Raw genomic sequence first — 19,173 nt, 5'->3', positions numbered from 1 at the left:
AATGTTGATTAGCTCTCTCTCTCTCTCTTGGTCCTGTTCCCAGCACCAGGAAGACTTATTTTCGGTATACAGTATATTATATTGATATGAATGTTTTAAGCCTTTTATTATAGTAAAGGTCATTTATTCTCTCTCTCACATACTAGCGATGATAATTAAGAGTTGATTAGATAATGAACTTATAGTAATCAAAGGTGTTGGTTGCGCATTGGCCTCTCATACGGTGTCCCGGGTTTAATCCCAGCTCCCCGAGCCAGTGTGAGATAGTTGTCTACGAAAAATACTGTGGCAGGTTTTCTCCAATTTCATCCTGTATTTACACTGGACGGGGAAGGTCAGAAAAAAGAATACTTCGACCATTCGAACGGCTAATAAATTGATAAAGGAGTTTAAATGATAAAAATAAAGGATCATTAGGTACTTTATTCTTATTACAAAAGTTTAATGATTATGTGAGATCGTATTAACGCTTAGAGAGGATATATTATTGACGAAAATTTATCGGAAGCAATTTTATTTAGATAACGAGGGTAAAGGTCAAAGTACTGTTAATTTATGGTTTAGAAGGGACAATTGTAAGCGGTTTTATGTCAAAATGAGTGTTAGTAAACTATGCGCAAGGCGAAGCTCAGTTGTGTATGCCAGGTGTGACTACTCGTACAACTTTTCTCATTGACCTTATTTTAGAACTTACTATATCTAGAATAAATTATTAAAAATAGTAGTCAATTTTATATTGTTTTACAGATAAGGATTTAAAAATACATGAGACTTAAAAATGTCTAGTGTTATTTTGGACATGTGGCACCCGTGTTTGTTTTCCGGTCCACAAGTTACACATCAGCCAACGAGACTGTTAATGTTCAATGTATACCACGAACTCGATCGCCGACCCATTTATTAATTATTTTTTCTAGAACATATAACAATAATATAATCAATTCCACCAAATTCTATAACTAAAATATACTTTTATGTATTTTAGTATAGGTTTTGGTTACCTATATTGCTTGTAATTATAAATAGTTTTAGAGATTTTGCTCGTGGTATGATGTTTAACATAAGCTATCTCGCTTGGAACACATCAGCTAGAGTCAGTCGCTCAGGGAATGATCAGCTGTTACCTGGCTACTGTTCATATAACTCTACTGTTACTCCTTCAAGATGGCCAAGAACAACCTCAGAGACAAACTTGATGGCAATGAGCTTGACCTGAGTATGATGAGCTTAGTGGAGGTGCCAGTCAAGGAGATAGTAAGTGAAGACTACCGTGGACCTTCTAAGAGTCGCAGTGGCTGTTGTAGTTTGCTTTGGACTTTAACAGTGATGGTTATAGTAACAAGCGACTAGTGGTTATGACAGTGAATTATGGTGGTTGTGATTGTTGTAGCAGTGAGTGGTGATAATGGGTGTAGTGACAATAGGTGGTGAGTGGTAATTTCTTTTGGTGAAAGTGATGGTTATCCTTGAGATGCCTAACACCAGAAGGCCTTGTTCATTTTAGTTATTTTTTCACAGATGTTCTTGTCATTATAGTAAGTATTTTAAAAGAGGCGATATTTAATAGAATTTAATAAAACATGACCGAATCAACCAATGAAACCTGTTATCTAACCTAACTTCCTAGCCAGGGGGGGGGGTCACAGTCCCTGGAACCCCCCCCCCCTCTGCCATATTATACAGAAAGAACTTATTTTGATCTCTGGTACCAATGAAAGCAACTTTAAAAGTGTCATGTTTTTGTTTTTATACGTGAGAGTATACTCGGACTGAGCGATGTAAACAAAGAGCTGCTTCGGCAGATTTGCTCGAGGAGTATTTATGGTAAATAAGGTAAATTTGCATTGTCACACCGTTCACTTTTAGCAAGTAAAAAATTTATTTTTCTAGTGTGTGTGTAGTTAGACCGAATATGACCTTCATTTTTGGCGGAAATTAGCCGTTTTTTTTTTTTTTTGCGATTTTTGTTTTCGTTTGACGTTTTCCGAGAAAAAAAGTGGCTAAGCGACTAAAAAATACACAAAAAAAACACTAGAAAAACAAAAACCTAACCTAACCTAACTTTGACTCTCACCATATGATGGAATCACCTATTTCTTACCTTATTGGCCTGTTCTTGTTCGTCGTTGCATTCTGGGATTCTTACACAACGCCACATATGTTGGTCTTTGCGATATTTACATTCCGTCTTGCTCTTAATACACTTTACTGAGGTTGGAAGAACACCATGCGATTGAAAAATGCTATAGTTTCTACGTTATTTTTCTCCAAAAACTCGCATTCGGCTCCATATACTTTAACTGACATCCATCGCAGACCTCCATGGTCGGAACTGAACTTGAATTTCAAAATATGAGACCCAAAATAAAACTCGATTTTGATTGGGCCAAATATACTCTGAATTAACAAAAAACGCTTTTGATTGGCCGCGTGACGTGTACGGGTACGCATGCGTGTCATGATTTATGAAGGAGACGCGAGAGACACGCAGTGTTGGGTGAGAGGCAGACGATAATGGCGAGAAATAATGGAAGAAAATTGAAATTTATTTGGAAAAGCTATCTCCGTTCTTATACATTTCTGCTGGTGATGTAATAGATGAAAATTATCTTATAATTAGACGTCTTATTCGAATATGATAATAGATTAGTGGTAGGAATGAACTGTGTAAACGCAATAATACCAATAATATGTATACTGTATATATATATATATATATATATATATATATATATATATGAATAAGTTACGCAGTGTGTTCTTATAATATATCACCGCACCTACAGTGATTTACTTATATATATATATATATATATATATATATATATATATATATATATATATATATATATATATATATATATATATATATATATATCCCTTAGCCAGAATCCCTCAAACCCGGAACTCTCCAATAGCTGGAAAATTCCGAGGATGGGGGATTTTTTCCAGGTTTGAGAGATGATGTAATGGGCAATTTCTGGAACTTCCGAGAAAATTTTTCCGTCACCCGGAAAATTCCGGGGATGGGAGATTTTTTCCGGCATTTAAAGAGTCGTCTCATTACCCGGAAATTTCTCATTCCCGGAAGTGCTCTACACCAATTGTTCCGGCTAACAGGGATATCACTGTACTTGTGTAGTGATATCTGTTATAATACACTGAATAAATTACAGTACAGAAACAGTAAAACCAAATTTGCCAACAATTATGAGAAATTACAACTAATATTTAGTCTCCCCTATACTGTAATATACTGTACTGTACCAGGTGTATCTCACAGAAACTTAGATTTATTTGCTATGGCACTTAGTGTAGTATGTGTCTTCTGTTCGTAGTTTTGCCGGCTAGGTAGCTCATGTGTTCCAGATTTTTTTTTTTTTTTTTTTTTTTCCTGTTTTTTTTTTTGGGAGTAAATTGGACTGAGTGTTTATAACAATGCAGTTGTCGTTGATTCCTCCATGGTCCAGCGTATGGTTAACATAAGGATATGAGTACAGTTCTGTATATGAATCTGGCACAGACAAAATTTCTTGAATAGCTTACACTCCAAGAATGTCAAATTTAATTTGGGGAAATGCAAAGTGTCCTGTACAAGCTGTTGTTACTGAACCTGCCACAATGCAGTACTGTACTGTACACACATGCTTCCATGGTTTGCTTTTTCACATGATAATTATGGACTATAATATACTGATTTAGGTAAAAAATGCAGTCCTAGAGATACTTCAAGGTTAACTTAATGTGAGGAGACCTGACAGTATATATACAGCACAGTACTGTACAGTGTTAGGTTATGACTATAAGGTGTGGTAATAATTTTTTGTAAATTGTGTAATTTTTCTCCACGTCAGGCGGCACTGCCAAGAGCCACAAAGATCGACTTGTCCAACAACCAACTGTCATCCTTGCCGTCCAACTTTGCCCAGACTTTAGGCAACATCACTCACTTGGAATTGGGGTCAAATAAATTAAAAGATCTCCCAACAAATTTCTATAAGCTGCAAAACTTGAAACACCTTGATCTCTACAATAACCAGGTAAGATCACTTGATTACTGTGCTTGTTCTGATACTGTAAAGGTTAATTAGTGACTTATGTTAATAGGGCAGTTTAGGGGTTTAAAGTTAGCATGGGAAATGTGGGAGAAACACTTACTAACTGCCACCCACAGTGACTATCACCTACATGCAGTCGGCGACAACTAAACTACTACTTTTGTAATGGTCCCGTAACTACAAAAAGGGTCCTGTTTTTACTGATACAATACTCTGGTCTTCAACTTCGGAGAAAATATGCACAAAATAATGTCGCCATATTTTGACTGACTGTCAGAAAAGGAAGTCTTGCCTGTTTAGTTGAAGAATATTAAGAGAGTACTGTACCATATATGAAGAAGTATATGATGATGTGTGTTTTTTACAAGCCCATTAGGTTTGTGTGGTTAGACTGCTATGCTTAACAAAATTTTACCATTTTACAGCTGACAGATTTGCCTCTGTCATTCTGCCAACTGCGTAGCCTGAAGTGGTTGGACCTGAAGGGCAACCCCCTTAATCCATCTCTGAGAAAGATAGCTGGAGACTGCCTCAACCAGAAGGAGTGTGAGGCAGCAGCACGCAATATAATTGCACACCTGAAAAAACTACAAAATCAAATGGAGAATGAGAAACAAGAAAAATTAAAAAAAGAGAAAGGTGAGAGCTTCATCGACTGTGCTTGATGTCTGTCTTTACAAGATATAAACAGTACTGTACAGCACTCTCCTCCTGTCCTAAGGATTGCTATTTTGACCCCAGGGCACTCCCAGTTCACCCAACTTAAATGGACAATGAGCTTTACAAGTTGGAAAGATGAATGGCGGTCGAGTGCAGTAGCGGCATAGTATACCGTGTGCTGTATTCAGTTCACACTATCCCTAACATGTAGTCATGTCTATGGGACCCAATTTAAATTTTCACATTCTGTTCATGGTAAACAAAGTGAATCTTACATCTACAGTGGTTCTCAGTGCTTCATATCAATTCCCTGTATAAGTTGATTAATAATTTATTAAGTACTGTATGTCTATTACATAGTAAAAGAACTTAATAACTATGTACTTGCCATGTTTTATGGCCATTCTCCATGCTTGTGTGTGTTAGTCATAATTACCTTGATGGCATGGTGCCCCATTTGCTATCAGGCAAATTTGAAGAGAGTTTTATGGGTGGATACCCTTTCTATCACCAACCCTCTTTTATAAGTGGGAACTGGACATTATAAGTAGGACTTCCAGGTGCTCTCTTACCTTGCAAGACAAGGCCACTACTTTCTGAGGATATATTTTTTCAATTTCTGACAGCTTGACCATGTACAGAACTAAATGATTTTCTCAGGATGTACCCCATAGGCTGGATCTATATATAATGAAAGTATTGTTCATTGTTGCTGAAGTATTAATTAGAAACATAAATTGACAGAAAAGGAAGATGCAAAAGCTCGTGCTGAAGAAGAAAAGCAAGCCAAGAAACGGGCAGAAAAGAAAGCTGCCAGAGAGAAGAGGAAAGCAGAACTGCGAGCTGTGCAGGAGTCTCAGAAGACTGCAGTTAATGGAACAGCTGGCATAGAGAAACAGTACAGTGCTGTGCCAAAACCTGCTCCACCAGCCCTCAAACATAAGAAATCTAAGTCAGGTTTGTTTCACATCACAATGGTTCACTGGCTCAAAGGCTCCAGCTTAATGGTTTCACGTTTGTCTTATTTAATCTTCCCATTTTCCCCCCACTAATTATTTCTCCTGTTTCTGTTCTTCCTTCTATATCTTTTATTCTACTACTGATACAGTACTTGTTATAGTTTATAATTCTATAATACAATTGTCTGTTTCCCACAAAAACACTAATAAACATTCTTCCTAATTTCTCACTTTCCTTCCCTGGAATCTTGCATCAGTTCATCTTTTATTCTCTTATTTCCATTTCCTCTTTGGTATTTGTTTCATCAAGGTTTTTCTCCTTGCTTCTCTTGTCCTAGCCACTGCCTCTTTATTTTGTGCATCACACCATGCACTTGCCCTTCTTTTATATTACAGTACTGGGTAATTACAGGCATTCCCTTATTTATGAAAAGGTTCTATTCCAGAAAAACCTTTCGTAAGTCGATTTTTCATAAATTAGTCGCATTTTCCCAGAGACTCCCATTATAAAAGCTGATATACATTCCTGAGAAGGAAAAATACTTCCCCAAAAGACTTAAAAATATGCCACAAAACATAAGAACATAAAAATGGAGGTAACTGCAGTGGACCTATTGGCCCATACTAGGCAGCCCTTTATTCACCCAACACATATCGCTCATATATCTGTCCAACCTATATTTGAAGCTTCCCAGTGAGCTTGCATTAATGATTGTGTTATGTGACATTACTTGGAAAGCCTTGAATCACATTGATCCCCCATGGCTAATGATACTTTTTATGGGGAATGTACAGTAGTAGGCAGCTACCAAACAGGGTGGTACTAATGCCTGAGAAGATATTGGAAGCATAATGTGTTGTCTAATGGTAGACCCTGCTGCCATATGGCATCACGAAAATTGTGACCAAGTCCCAGGTTGCTGATCTGTCTTTCTGCCTCATTTACACAATTGTAGGGTCTCAATTGTTTCTCTTACATGACAACACAACATACATATAGCATTTCTCACTGTTCTTTTTTTCATTCTTGTATTTATTATTATTATTACCATTAATATTTTATTTTACCTTTTATTATAATTTTATTTACTATGAATTATTATTATTACATTTTCGCCCTAATGTGGGTCAGTGACCTGTGCCCAGGTGGGCTAATCCCCGTAAAAACAAAAAACAAAAACATACTATGTATTTGTATAAATGTGTACTTCACTTATTCCATACCCCGTATACCTTCTATCCATGCCGTTCTTTTCACTTCCTTGTCCTGCTATTTTTTCTTTCATCCCTGAACATAATATAAGAGACACCATATCTTTCTACTTCATTCCTTTTTAACATTTATCTTCTCCAGACCACACCACCATGTAGCATAAGACCAGTTATTCACATTTCATGAAATAGAGTCCCTGGAGTCCACAAGCATTCAGATGAGGGAGAAGAATTAATTCTGATGGACATAACATGTTGGTCTTGTGTCAATTAACCCCACCCCCCTCTCATCACCCGTTATGCAGAATACTTGCTCATCTCGTATTGAAACTCTTGGGATATGTCTATGATCTGTCTTTTATATGCTTGGTGGGATTGTTCAGTAATTTTGTGCACTGCATTAAAATTTCTCATATTATCATTTACTATCAGTTGGTAATATAACTGAAATCAGCAGAACGGATTTGTCATTTGGGGCTTTAATTATGAGGCAACTGTAATTCTACCTTGCCAATCTGTACTATGGAGAATAAAAGCTGTAAATATCTCCGAATGTTTGTGTGTGTGCAAGATTTTGTGATCACAATAATTTAAACAATTTTAGTTTGATAATATAATTAGTATACTGTATTGTTATTGTTTTATACCAGTATGCTATGTGTTTGAGATAGGAGTACAGTTCTGTACTTTATTAATTTAAATAAATTATTTAAAAATTATTACAAGTCGTGTGAAGCTATGGCTGTGGAGTTCTTAAAGCTTTGTACATAAGACTTTGTTTAGTTCTCTGCATCTTTGAATTGCAGCCTTAAGTTACCACCTTTATGTGTAATGGTTTACAGAAGCAAAGATTTGACTTGTATATGTCTTACAGGCGGCTTATCATTCCTGGCGTGGATTAACATACTGATGCTCGTGTGTCTTCTGGGAGTCACAGTTGCTGGTCTGTATGTCTACACTGATGGTGATCTCACGCCCAATGGCATCTCTGCTGCCTTACCACGCATTGTAGAAAATGCCAGTATTCTTATAAGTCTCACTACTGAAGCACTCCATCCAGAAAACTTAACGCGAACTGCTAATTCGGTGGTAGACTCTACATCTGCTGCATGGACTTCACTACAAGAGCTTAGTGGGGATATAAGTATTCACATGACACCGTTTGTTGAGAAGGTTAAAGCAGGGTTCTTTGAGTTGATAGAGTTTGTCCTGTGCTGTTATGATTGGATTGTGAAAAATGTTGACTGGGATTCAGTATATGCAGCATTTACAACCACAGTCAAGTTCTTCTATGAACAGTGGCTGGTGATCTGTGAAGAATTAAGCAAAAACGAGGCACTGATGGCAGTTTGGGCCCCCATTCGGACTCGCACTGCATTTATAGTGGAGTACTTTGAGGTTGTGTTTGCAATTATATGGGGGTATGTAAGCTTTGGTATTGAATATATACAAGAAGAAGGTCCTGGTATATTGTCAGTGGTGAAGGAACAAAGTGCTGCTGCCTTCCACTCTGCCAAACAGTCTATTGAGGGTCTCGTCAATTAAGCCACACTGATTGTTAAGTGCTGTTTAAAAAAAATTATCATTTTGGTTATTGTTAAATCCCTGTGATGTTGAATATATATAAAAAGGGTGAAATTCCCTGTAATTTCGTTTTGCCAAGGTGCTCCATTTATTTTTTTTTGTATTAAAGTGATGTGGTATGGTATCCATGAGGTGGACTGTGCGATTTTACAAATATGGGACAGCTTTAATGTAACTCATGAATGATTGTTCTGTGGAGAAGGTTCGAGTAACTCAGTCACAGCTACTAGGGATACTTCATTCCACGACGCGATAATTTCTATCTAGACGTTAAATTATTTATATGAATATGAATTATTATACTAGAACATCCTTGGAGAACACCATGAAATTGTGTACTGTGCCATGAGTTGCCAAACTTATGTACTGGTTCATTATTATGATGTTTGAAATTTAGTGTCTAAACCTTAAATACCACCATTCAATTATGTAATATGCTGTACAGTATATTGAATTAAGGTGCTGGTTCATCATCATTAAGTTTGTGTGAAAACTTACTGTCATGAAACCTTAAACTGGATCTAATACATCGGTTCACAAAACTCCTTGAAGGTAAGCTATGATTAAGGTGACCAAATTTTTTTTTGCATCTTTTGTGCTGCAATCTTTAAATTTTCTTTGACCTCTCGATTGTTGTTCGAGAATTTGTTTATAAGGAAAAATCATTTGGTCAAGGCTTTTTTGTTGAGTGTTGCATATTTGTATATTATGCATAAACTAAGCATGGTTATTTTATTTGATTTAATCAATTTACTACCCACAACTGTGATGATAATTGTGAGCTCATTCATGGCACCGAGTGTGAGCTCATTCAAGATCAGGCTTTACCAACAATGGCATAGGTTCAGATAATTCTGGAGCTAGTTCATGCCCAGTACTTGCCAGGTGTGGCAAGTGGTGAGGAGGATAAAGTAAAGTAAAATAAGTACAATTATTATATTAAACTGAAAAAGCCACTATATTACAGATGAACTTGATATTCAACTTTAAATGAGATTCGAGATATTTACTATTTATTTTCCCTGAAGATGGTGCCGATGGTTTTTGTTCCGAGAATTTCAGTGTTGCAAAAATAGAGAATTATTTGCCATTTTTATTCGGTAATGATATCGATGCCTAAAATGTTAACACTTGGATTTTTTGGAGGTTTAGGGTCTCGGTTTGTGTAGTACCTGTTTTACATCTAATAAACGTCCTTTGAGTATACAAGTTAATGTTTTATTGAGGGTTTATCCATGGATATGCAAAAGATAACCATCCATTCAATCTTTTGCAGGTCTTCAAACCAGAGTTACATGTATAGAACAGGTGGACAGTGACAAGTTGACAACCAACAGTGCTTCTTATCCTCCAGTGGAACTTGCCTACCACCCTGTAGGAGACAATGATACCTGTTTAGTGATGGTAAATTACCCCTACTGTATGCCATTTATATATTTAAAGTCTTGCAAGTTAAATTTTAAGGAAAGGCACATCAAGTGGGAGTTGATCTGTCATAAATGATGAGAGGATGAGGTTTGTGCACATGGTACAATATTATTAAGCATTGTACTTATTATAACTAGTGTCTAGGTTCAGTAGGTATACATGTAGAGTAGTTTTAAACTATTTCTATGTCTCACCTCTATGAATATACTGTACAGTACTGTAGTTCCAATAACCTTAGCTACTACAATGTGAGATTGTGCAGTACAAATATACTGTAGAGGGTGGACCTAGGATGCACACCTATTGGTGAGGGAGTAGATCTTTGGGTCATTAACAGTCGTTACACCACCTGACCGATCAGCAGCACAGCGTGTGTGGTTATTCAGAGACCCCAACAGTCCTGAAAGTCAGTCCTGGTGGATCGGGATCATTGGAACATTTTGTTAGGAGGGGTACCCATTCTATGGCAGTCCCGATGAATATATAAACTTCATCCTCCAAATTTTGATATACAGTACAGTACATTATTGAGATAGAATACTGTACTGTATATTCAAAACTGATAGGAAATGAGTTTGTTGGTAACGGAAAGACTTGCTTGCATTGGTAACAGCTATAGCACTGATGGACATTACAGGAAATTTGTGTAACCAGTGATTTCATGAAATCACAAACTTTTAGCAAGTTGTATGTAATTACTGTTAGGTTAGGTAATTGCATATAACTTAAAGTTTTAGGGATTTCGTGAAATCACTGGTTACACAAATTCCCTGTAACATATACAAATACAGGTACAGTATAAATAATTACCATCACACCACACAAAAACTTACAAATTCAAACTCACTTCAAGTGTGAATTTTAAATCAGAAACTGCAAATTCTTGAACATTAAGGTCTTTTGATTGTATTGAAGTGCAGACTGTCATATATAATTTATTTAACATCTTGAGGTGATTATATATCACCTTTGGCAGTACAGTAATACAGTACAGAGTAAATAATAAATTTAAAACAGTTGAGATTAATCATGACTTCACTGTCAATTATTGTAAAACTGACTGAAATCACAATTACAATACATTGTAAATTGGGTAATTAATATTCAAGTACAGGTACCAGGTAATTAAACATGATGCACCTTCCAAATGCACTTCCCACACCAAAAAATGCCAAAATTTCAGTTTTTAGTACAGAAATGTTCTCTTGTAGCATCTTCCTGCATATAAGACCTATTGGAGTACATTATCATCAGATAAAGAGGACTGGCTTAAAACTTTAATTAAATAGTCTTTACTTTGGCACTGAAACTTATTTGGCATTGAAAGTTGTATTTGTAGTGAATATCAGAATCCAGGATTAGGATGAAGGGAATCCCAGCATAATGAAAGGTTTACTGCAGGCTGTTAAGACTTGAAGGGATTCACAGTAATCTGAATATCAAATTCATATATGATACCTTCAAACATTAAAACTAATATTTCAACAGTAGTTTCCAAGCCTGTATATCCTCTTACAATTATGAGTATGAGTGAAGCTACAAATAATGCTTGTTGTCTAGATTTACTTTCACAACTACTTGCAACTGGAAGATGTATAGGGCTGTCCGTATGTATCTGGGTACATGTATGTCTTGCTCATATAACTCTTAAGAGGATGTCAATGGCCTTAGAATCTACAGTACTGCCAAGATATAAGTTTTCATCTATCAATGTGGATTCATTTACAATTGTGATTTATATGTTTCTGTCAATCTTTACAAGCAGGCTGTAAAATTGTCATTATCCCGGGATAATCTGTAAACTTGGAAGTGTGTATGCAGAGATGAGGATCCGTCCCCACCTGTTGATAATATAACACAATATTCTGGATGATGCACTGTATAATGATTCTGTATTTTGATGGTGGAAGTTATTTGTGATACTGATGCTATGATAGGCACAACCTTATCATAGTATGGTTCCTTTAACAGTGTCATCCAGGTTCCTTTGTTATCTCCCCCCCCCCAGGGTGCCTTAGGTATTGTACATGATTATATTCACTACAGTTACAGCTTTAAAAACCTAAGAAAAGATATAACTCTTCACCCTACTTATCAGTCTCTTGTTATTTGAGGATGATATACTCCAGAGAGCATTAATACTGAATATGCTCAAGATTAACACATGAAAAATATATATACCTGTAATTCTTGCACCTTTTTTGTTACACTGGTCAAGAAGGCCTTCTGCCAGTCATCTTGCTATGGTGTCAAGTAAGTGCATTGATGGATGCATTTTCAAAGAGTAAGAAGTAAATCAAACCCATTAAAATATATATTTACATTCATTAAAATATATTTCCATCATTTTATGTGGGTTGGATTTACAGAAGTAATACTGTACTCGGATCACTGTTAATTCGTCCATGTACAGTTTTCACAAAGTACTGTAACTTGTAATTATACCGTTTGATAAGAACATTTTCAAATAATTACTGATGGGTGGTGCACTTTCAAAGAGTAACTTGGTAATACTGTGAGGGTGGGCGTGAGCAAGGTGCTGAGGAGTTGGTCTGGGCGCAGCAAGACCAGTGTTTCTGACCCGGATGACCTGTATGGTTATGGCCACACCCCTGGTATCCCCCTGCAAGGGAAACACTATTAATTGAACATCTTTGACTTTGGCAATACAATACACTCACAACCCTGGAATCATAAATCCTAAAATCATAATAAGTGAACGGTGCTACTATAGTTCAGTATATATGGTATGCGGTCTACCTGCAGGATGTTTACAATATAGTATGCGGTCTACCAAGATATTTACACTATAGTAAGCGGTGTACCTCTCAACCAAGTTATGAATTTTCTTAAACAGATTATAAGACTTGGACAATATTTGATTTATTAAACATGTTCCAGTGTTAAATAACTTTTTATTTATTTTTATGGGATGAGGCAGATGAATGGATACAGCAGATGCCTCCTAACATAACAGTTGCTGGTTCAAAACCTGCAGCCAGCTGCAGAATGGGTACCTAACTATACAACTGGGGAAGTGGGAGAGGGCACTGCCAGCCATGATGTCTCCTTGTATACTGAAGACCTAGCTTCAATGTGTTGTATTCACACTGCTCAGAATGGGCAATCAGGGCTAAAGGAGCCCATTAATATATTTTCACATCTAATAAAGTAATTTACTCATTGTGAAACGGGTGCACTACAGACCCGTGCTACACAAGGTTACACTTTACAAGATTAAAAATAAATAAATGCAATACTGTATAGTAAAAACATAAAATAAAAAAGCAAAATAACAATAAGTTATAACACACCTGGCATGGTTGCCCCACAGGCACAAGAGGCTGTCTTATCACCACCACTTGAACAGAATGTACAGCAGTGGAAAATTCCTGTGTGTCGTCGACCAGGTGAAGTTAAGTTTGCTTCTTTGTTAGTGTCCGCAGCGGCCATGCTGCTCACCCCTGATGTTATCGTTAGCTCCAGAGGACTTCCCTGAGGGTATAAATTTCTTCTTAAAACTGTTTCTTCTTTGTGGATATATACAGTACCTGTATGTAAATACAGTACAGTAGATCCCACCCAATCTGTGTGGTTATATTCTCACAGGCTTTGTAAATTATAAAAATTGAGAACTGTAAATCAATTGTGACTATGATAAAAATGGGGTTACATTCAGTGTTAAGAGAACTGTGTAATGAGCTTGCAGAGCCCTTTAAGATCCTGTTTTGCAAATGCCTGGATGAGCAAAAGGTCCCCAATGACTGGAAAATGGCATATGTGAGTCCTATATTCAAGAAGGGCAATCGTAAGAGATGCCAAGATGGAACATCTACTATGAAACAACCTTGTAAAGGACTGCCAACACGGTTTTATGCCTGGGCGATCCTGCTCAACACACTTACTCAAGGTACTGTACTGGATGTTTGGACTTCAATTCTAGAACAAGGCAGAAATATCAACAATATATACAAGGGGCCCCCCAAATTTGCCGGGGTTAGGTTCTCAAAATGGCGGAAAATAGCATTTGCAGACCGGGGGGGTTGTTACACTTTTATTGTGTACAAAGAAATGCATATTCCATTTGTGTTTGCCCTTAGGACAATTATTTCTTTTACCTGTAGTATTGTATGTGTAGGTGTAGACACACACACACACACACACAAATAAATAATAATTGGAAAATACTCTCACAAATAATCAAACAAATTTATTAAAAATGTAAGTCTACCCTCAAGTCCGTTCTCTATTACAGTACTTTATTAAGAGAACGGACTTGAGGGTAGACTGTCACATTTATAATAAATTTGTTTGATTATTTGTGAGAGGATTTTTCAATTATTATTTATTTGTATGTGTTTTGTGTGTGTGTCTACACACACACACATATTTACAATACAGGTAAAGGAAATTACTGTCTCTAAAACAAATGGCTCCCTGTCCTAGCCGCAAAAATTACGGCAACTTGAAAACAACCCACAGACATTCTTGGGTACATCCAGGGTGTCATCCGCGAATAACCGAGAACCGCGAACTTGGGGGCCCCTCTGTACCAAGATTTTGCCAAGGCTGAGAATTAAACTGGAAGGGTACGGGATTTGGGGAAGTGTCCTAGCCTGGATTGGAGCCTCTCTGCATGACCGCAAACAATGCCTGGTGATAAATGGTACGAAATCATCATGTGTACCTGTGACTAGCGGGGTACCACAAGGCAGTGAATTGGGCATTGTTGTTTGTTTGCTTCATAAATGATATGCCAGAAGCTATACACTCCTCCGTACAAATGTTTGCAGACAATGCCAAGTTATTTAGGGAAATTAAGAACCAAACAGACTGTGAAGAGCTACAGAAAGATCTCTGAGCTTCAAGAATGGTCGAAGAAATATCTGGTAAGATTCAATGTCATGAAGTGCAAAAGGATGCACCTGGGTCGCACCAACAGTAAGGAGGTGTGTCACATGTCTCAACAGGTCAAAGAAACTGCATTAATTGAGACCAGATGTGAAAAGAAAAACTCGGTGTGTATGTCAACAATGAACTTAAGTTCTTGGACCATTGTAAGAAGTTGAATCAGGCAACAAAACTAGTAGGTCTTATAAGAAAGTCGTTTATATATATATATATATATATATATATATATGGATGGTCCGTTGCTCATCACAATCTTCAAGAGTGAGGTGCTTCCCTGTCTGGAGTACTGTCACCTCGTTTGGTCCCCGAGGTATGCTAGAGATTGTCAATTGACTGGAAAAACCCAAAGGAGGGCCACCAGACTGGTGCCTGCTCTATGGAACCTCAGTTACCCAGAGAGTGGAGCGCCTGCAACTACAGATGGGCGACCTAATCGAAGGGTATAAACATCTCAGGGGGCACTCAGTCGAATGTACAGGTACATACCTGGAGCTGGCAGATGTCTGCCCCACAAGGGGTCACAGCTCAAGATTGAAGAAGCCACAGGGTACGGTGAGGGCAAACTTTTCTGAGTGAGAATTGTGAACTCGTGGAACAATCTGCCAGTGTTGTGACGGCACCAAGTGTGAGCTCATTCAAGGCCAGACTTGACCAACACTGGAGCAGGTTCCAATATATCCTGGAGCCAGTGCATGCCCAGAACTGTACTTGCCAACAGTGCATCACAGATGTGACTGACTGCCCAAGCGGCTAATGAGACGATCAGTAGCAAAGCGGATAAAGGTAAAGGTACATCTATATATACAGTTTATATATGAGGGGGAGGCATGTGACCATGCCTCCCCATTTTGCTACTGTACTCAACGTCGCATTTTACATGTAACATGATCATAAAAAATAAACATTAAAAAAAGTCTTGAGTAATTGAATCATATGTCAATGGGATGAAGGACTAAAATATGTCCTACTATTCACTGAGGAGAATCTTTAATGGATTATACAGTAATTAGATTTTGCATTACAATAAAAATCATTTCATGTTTTAATTCTACCTTTGTATAAACAAGTATACGTGTATGTCTACATTCTTCAAAACACTTCATAATTTTCTGGTAATAAAAACAAATTATATACAGTACCTGTGCTTTTTTTTTTTTTAGCAAATTTTTTTTCAACTCCCACACACAAGGGGTGGATTAAGCCTCACAAGAAAATGGGTTCCAATAAATGACAAAATTAATATACCTGTAGTACAGAACTTATGGGGTGCATTAACTGACAGAATACAGTTTTTGTCTCCTGTTTTGAGGGTTGTTGGTGAGATGCTGGGGTAACTTGAGTCTATTCAGTTAAAGGGGTACCAAACTTAAACTTTACACATGGGGAAGGGAATGCAGTCGAGTGTAGTGTTGGCTGTGTTACTGTTTTGTGTACTGAAGACTTAGTATACAGTTTGTTGTACCTACACTTTCCCTAACAAATAGTCAAGGCCTATGAAACCCACTTTTTTCTCAAAATTTATAATTAAAATTTAATCTGTGAGAGTTAAAGTTACATACAGTCAACCATTGCTTTACGCGGTCCCACATTCCGCGTTTACGCGGTACCCTGCCGAAACCGGAATGCTCACATTCCGCGGTGCGTGTACCCCTTTATGTGGAGAGCGGCGCGAGCAGGGTGCGCACAAGGTCGCTCAGTCATCAAAACATTACCGAGTTCTTCACCCGCCACCCACCACAGCCGGCCCAAGTCAGTGATAGTGATAATTATAGTGAGGATATGGACTTTGAGGGGTTTGACAAAGAGGCCCTGCAAGCCTCTGTGGTGGATAGTGATACAAGTGATACAGGTGAGGGCCAATAATCTGCCCTCTGCCTCGGAACCAACCCCCCATCCCCGTGTGCCCAGCCATCTTTTCTACTAATGTAAGTGTTAAAAAACCTAATATTATTGATATTTCTCTTAATTATTAATTGTGTGTGCCTACCATCATAAAATTAAGAAGTTATTTTTACTACAACGTAAGTATTGTGTCTGAAAAAGTGGAGTTTGGGGGTCGGCCCGGTCTCTATTTCAATTAATCCCATATGTTATGTTGTTCACTTTACACGGGCCGCCGTGGGTTGAATTAACCGCATAAAGTGAGGGTTCACTGTATATTAAAATAAATGACCTACAGTTGTTTTTACAGCTTATATTGATTTATTAGTTATTGTGAGTGCTAGTCCCTTAAAAATTCTGAAGGGAGTAAATAGAAAAGCAAATTCTACTCAGCTGACCTGCACATGAACACCTTGAATGGTAACATGTAATGCTGCTGCAGTCGGGACAGGGGGGCTAAAGATGACTTCATATGACCCATCCTCACGGTCTCGAACTGAACAGCCACATCTGATGCAAGGATAAGTTGATAAAAGATACCATTCCAAAATCATCCACATATGTTTATTAAAGAATTAACAACTATGACCTAATTCCTTGTCAAACAACAAATGTGATACTGTATACTGTATCATGAATCTTCTAAAGGACTTTGTTTAGTGAGTGACTAAAAGTACCTAAAAATTCTCAATGTTATTTCAGTGTAGATTATTCTGGCTAATACCAGACAATTTTATTCAGCTAAGAGAAACCTCTGCCACTCAATGGGAATACCGGTAACTCGTAATAAATATTATGACCACTTGGTCACTACTGTACATATCTCAGGTGAACATACAGTTACAGTGTATGATTACATACACTTTGGGATTTTAATCAACCTAAATGCCTGTCTCATAATCAACCTAAATGCCTGTCTCATAATCAACCTAAATGCCTGTCTCATAATCAACCTAAATGCCTGTCTCATAATCAACCTAAATGCCTGTCTTTTCTGATCTGATTAATGAATCTGCATATGAGGCACTCCGATTGATAGTGACAAATCAACCAGTAGCGCCCAAATCAGATTCACTATCAATGGGAGCGCCTCATATGAAGGATATGTTTTTTTAAGTGGAGGTTAAGGAAGACGATAACCAACACTTGGTCACCGTTGTTTATTACTTAACAAAAAATCTCATAAGTAGTTGAGAAACTGATTTTGTAAGTCCTTTAATTCTTCATTTATACCAAATGCTCAGCACTTCACTGGGGTTGAAAAATATTATCAGACTCCCTGATGCATTACATTAGACTTACTTAAGTTGTGGTTCTTTATCATGAAGGATGTCAGGCATCAAGAGTGTGGATATATATACTGTCTGGACACAGAATATTAAATCATTGAACTCACATTTACATTGATAGTAAGACTGCCTACACATTATTCTATGCATTATGTTGTGAAACACTTACAAGATGGTCCCATCTCGGGTCAGAACACTGGTAGATACTTCTTCTCCACCGTGAGTTATTGGCTGACCGTCAACGTCCCGTGCTACAACCAGTGCTGACACTTTTGATCCCACGACTAAACTGCTGACATCACATACTGCACAATATGCAAATATGGAAACATATTTAATGAATATATAAGATAACAATTCATTATACAGTATAGTATGTGGAGTGCTATACAATAATTCTTCCTTATGATGGGAGGGATAAGCATTCTGTCTATGAACCAATAGTGTACAGTATAGTGTAGAAATACCCTGTACTGTGCTGTGTAGATATATACTGTACTGTGTCGTGTAGATATGTTGGGCTCAAAGATCGAAAACTAACCACAAAGCATTGAGGTTGTTTGGAAAATAACGAGAAAGCAAAATTTTGCTACAGATTAGGATGGGTTAAGTTTGTTACATTAGGTGAGGTTAGGTTGTATCTATTGGGCAAAACCCAAGATGCAAAATTTCACTTTCTGGTTCTTTGGAAAAAATCCACAATGCATTGTGGTCATTTTTGGTGTTTGAGCCCAACAGATATATACAGTATACTGTACTGTGTTGTGTTGATATATACTGCACAGTACTGTACTGTACAGATATATACTGTACCGTGTAGATATACTGTATATACTGTAATGTACTATACTGTGTAGATATATATACTGTACAATACTGTACTGTGCTATGTAGATATATATACTGTACTGTGTTGTGTAGATATATACAGTGGGGTATGCTATAACGAATCTAATTGGTTCTAGAACCTTGTTCGTTATAGCATTCGTTCGTTATAGGATTAATCCGTTCCAGGCCCCCAAATACAACCACTTAACACTGAAAAATATAATATAAAATTGTAAAAATTGTAAAAAAGTGCATAAATATGCATCTAAACCCTTGAAATAACCAATATCATTAATACTTGTAATAAAAAACAATAAATTAGTAAAAAAAAAAAAAAAAAAAATGTTCGTTGTAGGAGTTTCG

At 37.2% G+C, this 19,173-nt stretch overlaps 2 protein-coding genes across 6 annotated transcripts in view; one reads left to right on the top strand and one right to left on the bottom strand.

Annotated features, from left to right (window-relative positions):
* Nucleotides 1-1,065: 1,065 nt before the first annotated feature.
* Nucleotides 1,066-9,682, top strand: LOC121855542 (leucine-rich repeat-containing protein 59-like). The gene is made up of 5 exons (XM_042350532.1): nt 1,066-1,254; nt 3,855-4,040; nt 4,484-4,697; nt 5,463-5,675; nt 7,764-9,682. The coding sequence occupies exons 1-5, from the start codon at nt 1,165-1,167 to the stop codon at nt 8,432-8,434; spliced, it is 1,374 nt and encodes a 457-aa protein (XP_042206466.1). The 5' UTR covers nt 1,066-1,164; the 3' UTR covers nt 8,435-9,682.
* A 1,141-nt stretch (nt 9,683-10,823) lies between these two features.
* LOC121855541 overlaps nt 10,824-19,173 on the bottom strand; it is a 32,642-nt gene continuing 24,292 nt past the window's right edge. For 4 of the 5 annotated variants that reach the window (XM_042350530.1, XM_042350527.1, XM_042350528.1 and 1 more), the window contains exons 11-14: nt 18,152-18,287; nt 17,092-17,203; nt 13,216-13,396; nt 10,824-12,524 (exon numbers count right to left, since the gene is read on the bottom strand). In XM_042350530.1, the coding sequence (XP_042206464.1) occupies nt 12,394-12,524; nt 13,216-13,396; nt 17,092-17,203; nt 18,152-18,287 (560 nt within the window). In that variant the 3' untranslated portion in view covers nt 10,824-12,393. The remainder of the gene's footprint in view (nt 12,525-13,215; nt 13,397-17,091; nt 17,204-18,151; nt 18,288-19,173) is intronic. The other variant, XM_042350531.1, reaches the window with a different exon arrangement.

This window comes from Homarus americanus, unplaced genomic scaffold, assembly GCF_018991925.1.
Source record: "Homarus americanus isolate GMGI-L3 unplaced genomic scaffold, GMGI_Hamer_2.0 scaffold48406, whole genome shotgun sequence".
Taxonomy (NCBI): domain Eukaryota; kingdom Metazoa; phylum Arthropoda; class Malacostraca; order Decapoda; family Nephropidae; genus Homarus; species Homarus americanus.
Note: the sequence above shows the minus strand (reverse complement) of the source record. Positions and strands in the feature narration are given on the sequence as shown.